The sequence below is a fragment of the Anas acuta genome, chromosome 3, assembly GCF_963932015.1.
Source record: "Anas acuta chromosome 3, bAnaAcu1.1, whole genome shotgun sequence".
Classification (NCBI taxonomy): domain Eukaryota; kingdom Metazoa; phylum Chordata; class Aves; order Anseriformes; family Anatidae; genus Anas; species Anas acuta.
The window spans coordinates 117,474,952-117,491,922 of record NC_088981.1 but is presented as its reverse complement, the minus strand read 5'-3'; the positions used below and the strand labels follow the sequence as shown (position 1 = coordinate 117,491,922).

At 46.7% G+C, this 16,971-nt stretch overlaps 1 protein-coding gene across 1 annotated transcript; it reads left to right on the top strand.

Annotated features, from left to right (window-relative positions):
* Positions 1-8,348: 8,348 nt before the first annotated feature.
* Positions 8,349-16,971, top strand: LOC137854989 (interferon-induced very large GTPase 1-like). The gene is made up of 2 exons (XM_068679046.1): positions 8,349-8,598; positions 9,364-16,971. The coding sequence occupies exon 2, from the start codon at positions 9,366-9,368 to the stop codon at positions 16,698-16,700; it is 7,335 nt and encodes a 2,444-aa protein (XP_068535147.1). The 5' UTR covers positions 8,349-8,598; positions 9,364-9,365; the 3' UTR covers positions 16,701-16,971.

Below are 16,971 nucleotides of genomic sequence, written 5' to 3'. Positions count from 1 at the left end.
TTCCCCTTCATCCAAGGGTACATCTTTTAAATCTAATCTGATCTTTGCTCATTTCTTAGACCTAAGCAGTTATGTTCCACATCCTTTGGATCTTCACTTCCCTTTGACAAGAAGGAGGCAGGATTCAAAACAGATTCAGGAGTTACAGTTAAATCATCCTTTTCAGTCAGGACACCTTCATATTTCAGTATTTTAGAGTCTATCAGCCACCTTCCTGCTTTCTGAGTAAGGATGGTCTTCACTTGGTGAGGGGTAACAACACTGCATTGCCCCCCAGTGGTTAATTCTTTCCTGCTCTCTTCCACCAGTAAGGGAGTTGTTGCCACTGCCTGAATACACTCGCCAGTTCCGGTATACAGCATCTAATAATTTAGACAGATATGCTACAGGTTTTCTATTCTCATCCCATTCTTGGGTTAAGACCCCCAAAGCAGCACCCTCACTTGCAGTTATGAGAGGATGAAATGATTTCTTTAGGGCAGGAAGAGCTAAGACTGGTGCTGTAATCAGATCTTGTTTTAACCGTTCCTCTATTTCTTTTTCTTCTTCTGTTCCTCTATTTCTTTTTCTTCTTCTGTCCAATTCAATGCATTGAGATTTTCCTCCAATAATTTGTGATATCACTTCTTTGTTGTCTGCGCATATGCCTCTATCCAAAATCTGCTATATCCATTTAAACCTAAAACTTTTCTTAATTCTTTCTTTGTTCTAGGTAGAGGAAGTTGCACAATTCCCTGAATCCTTTCAGCGTTTATTCTCCATCTACCCTCTATCTGACTTCTTTTTCTACATATGTTAATTTAACCTTAGATACTTTTAGCCCATGTTCTCTTAAAAAACTCAAGAGTTCATTTGTGGCTTCTTTTACCTTTGATTTTTCTACCCCTAGATATCAACAAATCATCTACATATTGTAACAATGTCACCCCTTCTGGGATCTGAAATGTTTCTAAAATCTTTTCCAATATTTGGCCAAACAAACTGGGGGATTCAGTGAATCCTTGAGGCAAAACAGTCCAACAAACAACAAAATATTGTTGTTCACAGCCTGTTTCTGGGTCTTCCCATTCAAATGCAAAAATATCCTGACTTTCAGGATCCAATGGGCAAGCCCAAAAAAGCATCCTTGAAATATGTAACAGTGAACCATTCGGGCTCATAATTTGACCCATCAGGGTGTAAGGGTTAGGAACCACAGGGTGGCGTTTGCATACTATCTTATCAACCTTTCTCAGGTCTTGCACCAATCAGTACAAGTCGTCTGGCTTTCATACTGGTAAAACTGGAGTGTTATAAGGTGACATACAAGGCTCCAAAAGACCATCCCTAATTAAAGTTTGCGATACAAGATTCAGGCCCATTTTTCCTTCAAAAGGCATAGGCTAACGCCATTGTTTCACTATTCCACTCCCTTCTTGAACAGTTGTTTTAAAGGAGCTATCTTAAGACCCCCACAATTTTCTTCCCTTACCCTCCTCTAGTTAGATTCCGGGGCAGAAGCTGTTTGGTTCAGCCCAGCAATGATCAGACAACAGCTATATATACATATGTGTATAAAGCAAGTGAGCTGTTTGGGGATGTCAAATACACTCACACACACACACTTGAGCGATAGAACGACAAAGAATTTATTAATGAGTTAGCTTGTTAACATACCAACAATGCCTGTTTCAAATCAGACCAACCCAACTGTTTTTAGTCCTAACACATGCCACCGCATGGCCTGAGAGTGGAACACGCTGGTACTCATTGGTACACATGGTACATGGTTTCGATACAGCATGGTGTCAAAATAGAGATGCCATGAAACTGCATAAAAATGTTAAAAATATTTGCATAAAAAGGATAGCAAGCATGGGCTACAACATGATGTACAGGCAGATGCAGTGAGAACTAACTAAGTGTAGAGTGATCAATTTGGAAAAAGTCCACCCCCAATGCCAGGACAAGCTTTTCCACAACAGACCAAACAACTTACACATGCCACCGCGTGGTCCACTGTTGGAAGAGATCGATATTCCACAATCCGTACTACACGCTGTTGAAACAGAGAGTCTATTACTGATATCAGCCAGGGCAATAGACATGGAACACAGAATGCAATTCATAGGAGAATTACACAGTAGTTTTGTAGCCATGCCACCCCTTCCCCCCCACACACAAACACCTGCCCCATACAGTCTCCAAATGGGTTCCTGCTATCATTCATCTTCAGTTGTTTGCTTAATTCTTCTCATTCCTTCACTGGTACTAACTGGGAATGATCGTACAACACATACCCCCAGAGTCCTCGCAACTGTGACCATGGGCAAGTAACAAAAATCAATCGCAGTTCTATTTTGTAGCGTAGCATGCCTTATTAAATTTAGGTCAAGCAGCGAGCCAGATAGCGCAGCCCTAGTGGCATTGCTAAATTTCCTTAGCTAGCACCTTAGGTGATTCAAGGCGGTTAACGCTCAAGCACTAGCCACGCCAGGTTTCATACTATTCATCCGCCATGAAACTAAGTCCTTTTCCATGCATACATGAAAAATGTGCAATAGGTGACCGAGAACGAGCCCAGGAAGCTCAATCCTTGGGACAGGAGGCTTGGTGTCTCCCCAGCTCTGGATAACCAACCATTCCAGGAGTCACTCCAGGTCTCGCAGATTGATGCTCAGGACACGTATTGGCCACAAAAGTGGCTACCCATTGCTTTCCCAATGGGGCTCCAACCAGACAGGTGAAAAAAGGTTCTTCGGTGTAGCAAGACCCAGGCACGTAGTATCTTGGCTTGGGGCATTAGTCCGGGTTACCATATGTTCTGTTGAGGGAGTGTGACGACCCAGGCTGACCTGAAAAACAGCCAGGGGGGATCAGGGGTGAAAGACAGCAGCTGGGAGAGAAACAGAAGTGATAAACACCCTTACAGACACTAAGGTCAGTGAAGAAGGAGGGGGAGAGGTGCTCCAGGTGCCGGAGCAGAAGTCCCCTGTGGCCTGTGGTGAGGACCATGGTGAAGCAGGCTGTCCCCCTGCAGCCCATGGAGTACCATGGTGGAGCAGGGTTCCACGCTGCAGCCCGTGGAGGGGACCACGGTGGAGCAGGTGGACCTCCACAGAATGAGGCTGCCGCCTGTGGAGGATCCCCACTGGAGAAGATTCCAGGCCAGACCTGTAGCCCATGGAGAGGAGACCACGCAGGAGCAGGTGATCTGGCAGGAGCTGCTGCCCGTGGGGGACCCAGGCTGGAGAAGTTTTCTCCTGAGGGATGGACCCCGTGGTACGGACCCATATCTGGAGCAGTTCTGGAAGAGCTGCTGCCTGTGAGAAGCCCACACAGGATCAGTTCAGGAAGGATGGCATCCTGTGGGAGGAACCCCGAGTGGAGCAGGGACAGAGAGTGACCGAGAAGGAGCGGCAGAGACAAAGTGCCATAGACTGACCACAACTCCCATTCTCCCATTCCCCTGCATCTCTTGGGGGAAGGAGATGGAGGAGGGTGGATAGGGAGAAGGCGTTTCTGGTTTATTTCCTTTGCTTCTCACTTCTCTAGCCTGTTAGTAAGAGGCAACAAATTTTATTATCTCCCTACGTTGAATCGGTTTTGCCCATCACAGCAATTGTTGAGCAATCTCCTCATCCTTATCTCAAGCCTTGAGCCCTTTGCATCGTAGTTTTCCTTTCAGGCCGTGGCATGGTTTACTGGATATGTTTCCAGCCACCCAGTAGTTGCTTCTACCATGGTGAGTATGTAACGTTTACCTTGGCAGCTTTGTGGAAGTGGTCCAATGTAGTCAATCTGCCAGGCCTCACCATTTCAAAATCCAAACCATCTCCCCCTGTTCCAGGGAGACTTTACCCTCATGGCTTGCTTGATTGCAGCACAGATCTCACACTGATGGGTAACCTGTGTGATAGCCTCAATGGTCAGGTCCACCCCTCGATCACGAGCCCACCTGTAAGTGGCATCCCTCCCTAGATGTCCTGATGTTTCATGGGCCCATCGAGCTACAGACAGCTCACCCTTACGCCCCCAGTCTAGGTCCACCTGAGCTAATTCAATTTTGGAAGCTCGATCTACTTCTTCATTGTTCAGATGTTCTTCAGTGGCACGATTCTTAGGCATGTGAGCATCTACACGATGTACCTTTACAGCCAGGTTTTCTACCCGGGCAGCAATATCTTGCCACAGGGTAGCAGCCCAGATAGGTTTACCTCTGCGCTGCCAGTTGTTCTGTTTCCATTGTAGCAGCCACCCCCAGAGAGCATTTGCCACCACACTAGGGTGATATCAGTGCTGTTACAGCTACGAGTGCAGAGCACAGCACTGTGTGGGCTGCTGCAGGAAAAAGGTGACTCCAGCTCAGACAGACCCAACACACCTTTGCATCGTATTTTCCTCCCCTTTCCCTTTGAGGAGGAGGAGTGAGAGTGGCTGAGGTGGAGCTCGGCTGCCCATCCGAGTAAAACCACCACACATAACTACCTCAGTAGCAACTGGAACATGAGCCTCCTCCGCTATTTTCCCTACCCGGACTGCTTGCATATGCAGCCACTGTGTGGTGCCCAATGCCCCTAGGGTGCCTCCTATTTCTAGTGCACCTCCTCAGAGTATATCCATGCCAGTCATAAACTCTTCAACTTCAGCAATCATGACCTGATAGTCATGAGGTAGCCAATCGCCTATTTGCAACTTGCGTTTCATGAGTTTCCCCGTGACTGGTTGCTCCCCTAGACCCCGCACCGGGCTTAAAGTTCCGCTATGTTTTCCTGGGTTGCCATGTATAATACTGACCTCCGCCCCAGCGTCCACTAACGCCCTAATCAGTTGCTTGTTTATTTGGGTCCACCATGTAGTACAAAGGATAAACAGCTGTGGGTGCTGTCCAGTTACATAATTGTCCATAAGTTCTGGGGGGATTAGGGTCCCAGTGGAGGTCTCTCAGGGGAACACAAAGAATTTATTAATGAGTTAGCTTGTTAACATACCGACCCCAGGGTGATGACAAGGGTACTGATGTTCACAATGCTTTTCCCAGTCATTGGTGTCATAGATACTTAGCCAGGTCATGGTCGGCATCCCGTTGGTGTGGTAGGCATCAATGTCTTGCAGGTTTCCCTGTGGAGGTAACATTAACCTCAGTTGATGTTCCTGCCCCCCCGCCCTGCTGACACAGAGCAACTTGCTCTTTTTATGGGTTGTGCCCCTGCACAACCAAGGTAAACGACCTGATGTGATCTTCTTGGACTTTAGCAAAGCTTTTGACACAGTTTCCCATGGGATCCTACTGGACAAAATGTCCAGCATAGAGATAAAAACAAAAAAATAAATCATATGATGGGCAAGCAATCAAAACATTCCTAACACAGGTGACTTGCAGCCTGGTGCCATATTGCTGAACAAGCAATATGTACTTTCAAAGGTTAGAGTTCTGCCTTGCTACTTTCATAGCAATCCCTGTTTCACATTGGACCAACCTAACTGTTTAGTTCTGTGAGGAATGTTTTAACAATTTGTGTCAATAAAGAACAGTCCTGTCTGCCTATGGGTCCTGCACTGGCAATTTAATTCTTGAACCACAGATGCAGTGTGTCCCAGTCTCCCCCTCATTCTAGTCAGTTTATCAAGTCTTCAGAAAATACTCCTCAAATCTATGAACCAGTTTGCTTTTGTTATTCCAAACTTCTATTTCTAACAGTTACAGCCTTTTTTTTTTCTCTTCTTCGAGATTAACTTAACACTGCTATAGATGTGTCTGTGAATGGCTGGGGAAGAAAGTTTTAAATACTCGTGAAGCGTCAAATAAGAAAGCTGTTTGTGTTTGATGTCTGGGAGTTTCAGAACAACTGATAACAACTAGTGACTGCTATGGGATACTATGCAAGCCTCTGATATCTGGCCAGGTGGCCAAGAGATTAAGAAGAAGAAAAAAAAAGAAGCTGAAGGACGGTTGGGAGACAAGACCTGCAGGGGATGCTGTGTAAACTTGACATGGTGCCAAGGAGTACAAAGGGGAAGGACAAGAAAAAAAACTTGGAGAGGAAGACTACAAGCCTTCAGCATGAAAGTCGTCTAGAGACCCCCAGAGGGACCACCGGAGACTGATGTGCATGCTCCAGTAGGAGGGACTGGACCCTGGAAGCTAATTATAATAACCCATTTTTTTTAGAATTAGTAATAAATATGTATTAGTCTAGGAGCATAAAAATCAGCTACTTGATGTAACTGGTGTGCGTCCTGGTGGAGCAGACACTCCTGATGCAGCCAGCGCTGTTTGCTTACCTCTATTCCTTTAATAAATTGTAAACTTTGATTATAATCCTAATTTGAAGACTGAGCCATTTATAACACTTCTAACACATACCCGTCCATTGGGATTTATTTCTTTTTCATTATTCTCTGTAAATAAATTAATTGAGACTGTTACTCTTTTTTCACACGTCTTCAACTGCAATCCTAATTTGACTATTCAATCTCCCCCTAATGAATTCGTTCCTGCTTCTGTACATGTAACAATTGCCTGGTGACCCTTTTAGTCTCCCAGCTTAATTCAGCAGATTCAAAAAGTGACACCAACATTCCAGACCTGTCTACCCCTGTTACTCTTAAGGTATTACTAGTCAAATTAAGTCCTGGTATCTTATAAGCTAAGGATGATTTGGCTGCCCCAAATTCTATCTACTAAGAATACAGACTCCTTATTAGGCCCCACCTCCAAATTTATCAAGGGGTCTTGGTGGGACGACTCTTCAGAGAACCTCTGACTGCCCTATTCTGAGTTTGTGATAGTGAACAATCTCTCTTCCCTTTTCAATTCAGAGCATTCTCCTTTAAAATGACCAATCTGCCCACATTTCAAACATCTTCTCTGTACTTGTTATTGCTGTGGCTGGGGGGCAGGTGACCACTTTAATTTTCCATTCCTGTTTCCTTTTTCTTCTTGATTCTTCTTCCAAAAGTCGGGATTTGTTATTAACATATAAATTTAAGTCTTTCTCAGACCTATATGCTGGCCAAACTACTGCAGGAGGCATTGTGGAACTGCAGGAGGCTCTTACTGACCCATTTCTCCAGGCTGGCCGGATCCCTTGGGTGGGCTGCAGCACCCTCTGGTGTATCCTCTGCTCCTGTCAGCTTTGTGCCATCTGCAGACCTGGTAAGGGCTCCCTCTGCACCATCACCCACATCATCAATGAGGATTGAGGTCAAACTGAACCAGACCCACTACTGACCCCAGGGTACTCTGCTGCTTACTGGCCTCCAACTAAACCAGGCCGTGGCCTTTCAGCCAGTTTTTGATCCACCTCATGCTGCCCATCCAGCCCAAACGCCATCTGCTTGTCTATGAGGATCTGAGGAGAGCCAGGGTCAAAGTGCTGTCTGATAAAGTGTTTGCATTTCTTATGCAGTGTGCAATACTCCAGATACACAGAATAGGTCGTGATATTGGTTTTTACAGCACTTCACAAATCTCAGTGCCAAGTTGCTTTTCCACAAAGCTGGCCCGACTCTGGACTTTCCCTGTTGATTTTTATAAAATTCTACACAGTAGAATTTTAAACTTATAACCTCCCTTTTACCCAGGGAGTTTGTTGAGTCTACTTCTGTGGTGGTTTTACTTGGGTGGGCGGCCGAGCTCCACCACAGCCACTCTCTCACTCCCCCTCCTCAGAGGGGAGCAGGGAGAAAATACGATGAAAAGGGCTCAAAGGTTGAGATAAGGACAAGGTTATCACACAGCACACATGGTGATGGGCAAAACAGACTCGGCATAGAGAGATAGTAAGATTTATTGCTAATTACTAACAAGATAGAGAAGTGAGAAACAAAGGAGAGAACCCAAAAACACCTTCCCCCCATCCACCCTCTTCCACCTCTTTCCCCCAAGCAGCGCAGGGTAATGGAGGAATGGGAGTGGTGGTCAGTCTATGGCACTATAGTCCCCTCCACGGGCTGCAGCGTGGAACCCTGCTCCACCGTGGCACTCCATGGGCTGCAAGGGGACAGCCTGCTGCACCATGGTCACAGAATCACAGAATCACAGAATTTCTAAGTTGGAAGAGACCTCAAGATCATCGAGTCCAACCTCTGACCTATCACTAATTAATTAAATTAAATTAAATTAAATTAAATTAAATTAAATTAAAATTAATTAAATTAGATTAAATTAAAATCACTATCTCAGTCCATGAGTTTTTTGGGTTTTGTTTTCCTTTAAGCATACTTTCTTCTCCACATCTTCTTCAAAGGAGGGGGAGTGAGAGCACATTGTGGTGGAGTTCAGCTGCCCAGCAAAGTAAAACCCCCTGGCTGGAGATTGGGATGCAGATGCCCCAGCAGCCTGGCTCAGCCCCAGAACAACCAGCAGCTGCCAAATTTCACTTTCAGGTGCTGTATCATCTAATGGCCTGACTTCCAAGAAAGAAGAAAGCCTCTCCCTGCTGTGTAAACAGGAAGCTTCAACCAGTGCAGAGGCTTGGGGCTCTGTAAGGGGTGGGGTAAGAGCTGGACTTTGGCAGTGCAAGAGCTGGGCTGAGGTGGTGCAGCAGCTGGGCTGAGAGGCTGCCGGAGCTGGGCTGAGGCGGTGCAGAAGCTGCAGAGCACCAGGGTGGGCAGGTAGGTCCTCGCTGACTTGTGCTGGGCAGGGCAGGTGCCACACAGGGAGCCCCCTTTTCCCCCAGGCCTCTGGTGCACAACCACCCTCTTGGTGAAGAACCTTTTCCTGATATCCAGCCTGACCGTCCCCTGTCCCAGCTCCATGCCGTTCCCTCGGGTCCTATTGCTGGTCACCAGAGAGCAGCGCCTGCCCCTCCGCTCCACTCCTGAGGAAGTTGGAGGCCACCATGAGGTCTCCCCTCAGTCTCCTCTTCTCCAGGCTGAACAATCAAAGTGACTTCAGCCGCTCCTCATATGCCTTCCCCTCTAGAAAATTTACCATCGTTGTTCCCTTAGTTAGTAGTTTTGCATGACAAAAGTGTAAGGGTATGTGGATGGCGAGAGTGTTGGCTTCATTAAGGTCATCCAGTCTCCAGTCGCTACTTGATGGGCCAGAGATTGCCTCTCTCCAGGCAATCCCTTTCTCTACCTCGTTTCGGTGAGTGCTGTAAGGACGAGGAGCCAGTGACGGGTGAGACCAGTCCTGACAGCTTATACATGGGTGCTGTTGAAGGCAGCGCCTTGTCCATGGCTATTTGTGCAGCCGTGCCAGTGGTTGCGTGTGTCTGTCTGGCTGTGTCTGCCTGTCTCGTGGGGTGCCCGAGGCTGGGTTCCAGCTGCAGAGCAGAAGAAATCCCTGAGCCAGGAACTGTGGAGAGGCCTCTTCGAAGGGGTGGTGGCCTCCTCTAACCTGATGTAACAAAAGTCTCTTTTCCCCTTCCACAGCCATGGAGTCACAAGAGGAGAGAGCAGATGCTGGGGAAAAGGCACGAATTGCTAAGCAATTGCTGGCAGAAGCATTTGAGAAGGAAGGACTTGATGAAGAATACTGGCTCCCCAAACTGTCAGAGATATTGGGTGTTAAGTCAATAAATGCTTTGAAATATCTGCAATATGAAGACTACATTAAACTGGAGTGTGAAATACGGTCCCCCTGGGAGACCAGGGCACTCCGAAAGCTCTTGGGAATCACAGACAACAAAACAGCTGTTGAAGAGCTGCAGAAGCAGCACTTGGAGATGATGAAGCAGAGAAAAGAAGAAGCCAAGTCAATCCTACGGGAGCTGGAAGAAATGCAGAAGAGCCGTAACCACAGCAAGGAAATGATAAGACAGAAAGAGGAGGCCCTACAGCAAGCCATGGACATTCCCAAGGAGTACTGGGCACCTCCAGAGAAGGCATTGCTGGATGAGCTGGTGAGCATCCGGAAGCAAGAGGAGCAGCAGGAGAAGTCCATGGGGAAGAGGGAGAACGTCTCTGACGAGGAGGTCCTGAGGCGGGCATCGGGAGGCCTGGCTCTGCAGGGGATTTACCAAACCAAGAGCCTGGAGGATGTGCTGGCAAAGCGAGAGCAACTCATCAGGGTCCCTGATGGCTTCATGCTCACTGGTCCAGTGCAAGGGTCGCTGCTTGAGAGGAAGGAGTTCTCCTCCTCTGCAGCAGAAGCCACTTTCACCAAGTCCATGGAGCAGCTGGGGTTCAGCATCAGCGCTTCTGCCAGTGACAGGTTCTCGGGGCTCATTGTTGAAAGAGGTGTAGATTCCAGCATGTCCTCACCATCAGAGGACTCCCGTCGGTCATGCTCGGAGCAGGCATACATTTGCATCACCAAGTACCAATACATGCCTCTGGCCTCCTACTACTTCCAAAAGGACCAGCTTCGCCTCTCAGACGCAGCCCTGCGAGAGCTGCAAGACATCGAACAGCTTCTGAGCATCACCCAGGAGGCAGAGAGGTTCCACCTACTGAAGAGCAGGTGCACCAGCTTCTTTAGCAGGTTTGGGTCCCATGTGAACCAGGGACCCATCCACTTTGGGGGAATATTCTGGTGGAAAGCATCTGCCGAAGGTTTCAGGGCAGAGCAATGGGATGAGATGAAGCAACAAACATCTGAAGCACTGAACAGCTACGTCGGGGCTAGCTTCAGCGGCTTCGGTACCAAGTCGAGAGTGAAGGGGGATGCTTCAAACTCCAGCTCACAGGCATCATTTCAGGGAAGAGACGGAAGCAGCACCCACAGAGCAGTTCAGCTCTATGTGACCAAAACAGGGGGCCCAGCAGAGACGGATTCCCTTCCCGAGTGGAAATGCGGGCTTGTGGCCAATAACACAACCTGGTGTGTGATCGACCGGGGCTCTCAGCTGATCCCAGTGTGGGACATAATCCTGTCCAACCACAGCAGCGATTTTAAAGCCTCCCATCAAATGGGCAGCAGCCTCAGGACTGTCTACAAAGCGCTAACGAATCACAGCTCCGGCATAAGCTTTGGAGAGGAACTAGCCAGTGCTGTAGAAGAGGCCAGAGCATTCCTGGAACAAGTGAAGACCTGGGAGGGGACAGTGGATGAAAAGAAACTGCTCATGTTGCTAGATTTTAAACAGGGTCTAAATAAGAGAACAAAAAATCACAGTGTCTGGATCAACATATGCCTGTCAGACAAAGCATTGCAGGAGTTCCTGGTGAACACTGTTTCTTTTTGCCAGAAGTCTTCTCCAGAAAAGACCACCTACATCAAATCTCTGCTGCAGAGCCTGCTGGATCCTCACATCTATTCTGTCAGGGACTTCCCCAAGACTTCCTTCATTATGCAATGGGTCTTCCACAAGGATCAGACACTTCCCCAAACTCGCAGTATTTCCAGTCTTGATGATCTCAATACGACACTGCTACAAATGAAGGAGTACATCATGGAAGTCACCTACGCACCGGCAACTTCTGTATCTGCCATTCATGAGGCAAAGATCAAAGCCACCTTCACTGTAAGCCAGTCTGTTTCTTCCTTGCTCCAGTCTCTGCAGCAAAGGGCACAGGAAGACATAGAACTCTTAGTGCTCTTAGTTACAACCAGCACGGGATACCAAGTAGAAAGCGGCACTTTTCAGTACCTCCTTGGGTGTCGAGAAATTAATTTCATGATAAAGGAAATGAGCGTGGCACATAACGAGTATCAGAGCCTGAAGGAACAGGATGTTTGCAGAGCTCAGGCCTTCCTGCTGCTGACAGGGCTCACCATAACATCCGAAAACAAGAAGGTCACCCCTGAGCAGAAACATGACCGCTTGGTTTTCATGAAAGAAAAGATGAAAAACACATGGTCCACAGAGATGAAAGCTCTCCTCGAAAAGCACAATGCATTCAAAGACTGGGAGAGGCTGGAAAGAGATCTGCAATCCTTCATCGATGGGCAAGTAGAGGACACATCTGGCAACCTGAAGAAAGCCAATAGAATCAAAGACATGAAAGATGCTTTTCAAGGCATGCAGCCTCCCAGTCAGTGCAAACCCAAATCAGACAGCAGCAAATCCAAAGCAAGTCAAGCCACTGCAAGCTCAGAGCTCCTCAACTTGCTTAAGCGCCTCGGGCTGGAAAGGTACTATCCAAGAAAAATGGGCACAGAAGATTTCCACAGAATACACCAGACATCTGTACACGACAGCCAGCCCAGCAAGGACAGCGAGCTACCATTTTACTTCCTGCAAAGGCTCCTGACCGTGGATTATCGGGTGAGGTACCTGACTTGCAAGGAGGCGAGTAAGCCGGGAGCTGTTCCCACACCAAACACCTCAGCAGAGGAGCACGAGCCCTCTGATTCCTTTGATGACTTTCTCAGTGACTTGGACAAAGGAGCCCCTAAATCTGCAAGCAGGGGGAGTCATGTGCACCCCATGGACCTCCAGATGGCAATTTTTCATTGTGCTGATGATTTCATGAGACAGTACCTTTCATCCAAGCTCGCTTTCTGCCAGTTTGCACTACCCCTCCTGGTACCAAACCCGGGCACTTCACAGATAGAGTTCCCTCTCTGGTCCCTCAGCCAAATCAAGAAGAGCTGGACAGGGGCGGTGAAATCGGGAGAGCAGACAAGGCTTAGCAGTCACAACAACAAACTCATTTATCAGGCAGAGACACCCATTGTGTCCTTCCTCCGCATCGGCAGCTCTCCTTCGTCTTCCAAGTCTCAGCTCCTGAATGCCCTACTGAGCAGGAAGAAACACGACACTTTTTTCCACCGCCATTGCAAAGGCAGCACCAAAGACTGCTTCCTGATGAAAGGTGTTGTGGAGATCTCCTGGTACCTTCCCCGTGGTAGTGACAATGACAGCTTTAAAGGCCCTGTTGCTTTCTGTAACCTGCACGGAGATGCAAGGGATCACGAACCCCAGCTGCAGTTTTTACAGGAGATCTCTGCCGTGATCGTGGTTCTTGTTTCTGAGTTGGATCAGAGCAATGAGAAAGGCAGGAAAATTTTACATGATCTGTGGCAGTCTCAGAGGCCTTTGGTTTGCCTTTTCACTGAGAAAGAGAGCATTGCAGCTGGCCGATCTGGCCAAAACGTAAGAATAGGGATCAAGAACAGAAATGAAGCAGAATTAGTGGCTGAGCTGACAAAAACCATCCGAGACCTAGTGGAAGGGTCGAGCATGCTTGTTAGCCTCAATGCATGCCTGAGCACAGCTCGCCAGCGCGGCTTCTTAGTTGATGAAGATGCAGAAGCGTGTGTGACAGCCAAAGAAATGGCAATCAAACTGGTGAATCTGTTGAAGAAGGAGAAGTTGTCTGAGATCAAATCACAGCTACTGCCTCTTCAGGGAAAACTGTGGTACCTGTGGTGTAAAAAGGACAAAGAACTCACTCGCTTGCAGGAAAAGGGGAACAAGAGCATAGAGCATCATCGGAGCCAAATTGAATTGGAGAAGTCGGCAATACGAAGACAGCAACTAGGCAAAGCATTTCCCCTCAATCAGCTGATGAAAACAGTCCTTGACTTTCTCCAGTCACAGCCAGACAATACCAAGAAATTCTTTCTGCAGTGGATGAAGATCTTCATGGACGACATCTCCCCTGATCACCTTCATGAGCTGAACAGAGAGTACCATCAGGTATGGTCTCAAATCCTGGCATTAAAGAAAAATAATGAAAGCAACAACCTGAAAACTGAATTGATGAAGAAATTAAATGCCCTTTCCCATGAAATCAATGATTCGTCCATTGGCCTTGAGCATATTTTGAGAGAGGTGGGGCAGATTTATGAGGCACTGGAATCAACAAACTCCAAAGAAAAATGGTATGTCAAACTACCTGAAATTGCTGCCAATCTGATGCTTTTAGGGTATCCCATTGAGCTGATGGATGGTGATGCTTCTTACGTACCACTGCAATGGATTGGAGCTGTCTTTGACAGGTTAATTGAGAAGCTAGGGGACAAGCGAGTATTTGTGCTTTCCGTGCTTGGCATCCGGAACACAGGGAAGTCAACCCTGCTGAATGCCATGTTTGGTCTCCAGTTTAACGTCAGCGCAGGGAGGTGCACCCGGGGAGCGTTTATGCAGCTCATTAAAGTGGACGAGAAGCTCCAACAGGATTTGAACTTTGATTACATGCTCGTTGTTGACACAGAAGGACTTCGTGCCATAGAGATGGCCAATAAGCAGTCACTTAACCATGACAATGAGCTGGCCACCTTTGTCATCGGCATCGGCAACATGACTCTGATCAATATCTTTGGAGAAAATCCTTCGGAAATGCAAGACGTCCTTCAGATTGCTGTGCAGGCTTTCCTGAGGATGAAGCAAGTTAATATTTCCCCAGCCTGCCTCTTTGTGCACCAAAACGTGGGCGAAAAAACTGCAAAGGAACAGAACATGGAAGGACAAAGACGTCTGCAGGAAAAGCTGGATGAAATGACCGTGACTGCGGCCCAGCAGGAATTCTGTGACATCACCTGCTTCAGCGACGTCATCCGCTTTGACGTGAACACCCACATTCATTACTTTGCTCACCTGTGGGAAGGAAACCCACCGATGGCACCGCCCAACCCCACCTACAGCCAGAACGTCCAGGAATTAAAGAGCAAAATTCTCCAAGCTGCCAAGAAGGAATCGCACAGCAGCGTTTTGAGGCTCTCCAGCCTGAAAGTTCGTATTAGTGACCTGTGGAATGCCCTGCTGAATGAAAACTTTGTTTTCAGCTTCAAGAATTCAGTGGAGATTGCTGCCTACAAGAAACTGGAAACTGCATTTAGTCAGTGGACCTGGCAGCTGAGAAGTCACATCTTAGACTTGCAAATGAAACTGGAAAACAAGGTGCGGAATGGGGAGTTGGGCAAGGTCACCATGGAACACCTTGAAAAACTGGTGCAAGAGAGAAGTGATGCCATCACCAAGAACATGGAAACATTCTTCAGTGAAGACAAAGACCGTGAAATACTGATCCAGTGGAAATGCAGCACAGAACTGAAACTGAAAGAACTGAGAGAGTCCCTTCTTGTTGAAACGCGAAGGAAGTGTGAGAAACTTCTAGAAGTAAAGAAGAGCCAGAGTAAACTGGATGAGATGAAGTCTGAATATGAAAATGAGCTCCTGAGAAAGAGCAGAGAATTGGCCCTGTCTCTAAAAGGCCAGAAATTAAGTGAAAGTCAACTGAGAAACCGCTTCAATTCTATCTGGAAGCTGTGGGTTGCTAAAGTGTCCTCTGCTGCTCCCCCTCTGGAACAGGTGGACATCGATGTGGACATAGAAAATGTCCTTTTAGAGCACTTTAGGGAGTCTAATGTAGTTAAACAAATATTGAATTTATACCAAAATACTATCTTTTCTCTTGACATAGAGAAATATGTGTCTAAGAAAATAGGCTTCCGCATCTTTTCTAAGGGTTTGGACGATGCCGACGTGAACAACATGCACCACATTACAGAGAGCATCATAATGCATGTGAAGAAAAACATTGAGAAGAAGGAAAAGGACAAAATGGATTACAGTCAAACTTTTATTCATGAAATACTGAATGAAGTGGAGAAAGGTATGAACTCTGTTCCTACCACTGCAAATTACAGTTTCAATAAAGATTACAGAATAGATCTATCACTGTACCTGTGCAGAATGGCAGCAGAAAGGTTTAAAGACATGCATGCAGCATTCAGGAAAGCAAATGATCCAGTTGTCTACCTGGAGAGCAAGAGAGAAGACTTCTTCAAATGTTTCCAGATTTCCTGCCAAGGAGCCTCTTGCATCACATTTGCTGATTTCCTGTGCAGCAAGATTGCCCCAGCTCTTCGACACGCCATCTATGAGAAGACAGCTCTTGACATAGCTCGAGATGTGAAGAATAAAATACCAGATTTCAGAGGCAATAGATCGACTCTGGAATATTACATGCTGAAATTCCTAGCAGAAGAAGAAAAATTTGAAAATTTCATGTATTACCTTAATGCCCCAGGAGAGTTTTTAAATAATTACATTAAGACAAAAGTTGAGATGTACTGTTTAGATAAGAACAGGAGGCTAGAGATGTTTTTAAGAGAATCCCTCTCCTGTTACTATGAAAGCATAAAGTCAGCTGTTTTTGCATCAACCACGGTTGTCAAAGACAGAAAAGACAGAAAGGATCAAATCTCTCTTTGGCTGGATGAATTCTGCAGAGCACTCGGAGATGTGCTAGACTTGTCCAGGAGTGACCTGAAGGGCATTGAACATCAGGAGATAACAGACATAGAGTTCCTGAATTATGCCATGACAAAGGCACTGTCTCCCGTTATTGATGATCTCAGGAAAGAGTTTGAAGAAGCTCGTATGAGCTCCTTTGAAAGGCAGCCTCACACAATACTGGCTGAGCAGTTTGCAGGGTGCCAGGAGCAGTGTCCATTTTGTGGGGCTGTTTGCACTAACACTATGCCAAACCATGATGGAGACCACCGGGTTGTCTTCCATCGTCCACAAGTTTTGAGAGGATTAATATGGTATGAAATCAGAGGATCCAAATGTCATAGAACAGACAACCTAATCACTGATATTTGTTCTAGCCTTGTTTCAAGTGACTGCACATTTGTGGTTGGTGAAGACACATGGATCCCCTACAAGAAATACCGGGATGCAGGACATCCCTATTCCACTTGGAGCATTCCTCCTGACCCATCCATGCAAGCATACTGGAAATGGTTTGTGTCTTCTTTCAGGACACAGCTAGAACATCACTACAATGGGAAATTTCATGGCAAAGGAGAAATCCCTGCTTCCTGGAAGAGAGTTACAAAGCAGAATGCACTCGCTGAACTGGAGAAATGTTAGGCTAAGTTGGTATGAAGGAAAAACTGCAAGTGCTTTGCATTTTAGAAGAACGTAATACGAGGATGACCACAAAATCTTCTTGTAATGATTATGATTTAACCATGTCAATAAAAACTAATATAATTACTGCAACATTGGGTGAACTAAGGACTGCTTCTCATGCCGCTGCTCAGCTATTCCCTTGCTGTGTGATAAAGTCAAAGTCCTCTCCCTTTCTTGCCATAAATATTTACCTCAGCTTTGTCTTAAAGCAAACTAGAAAAATATTCCT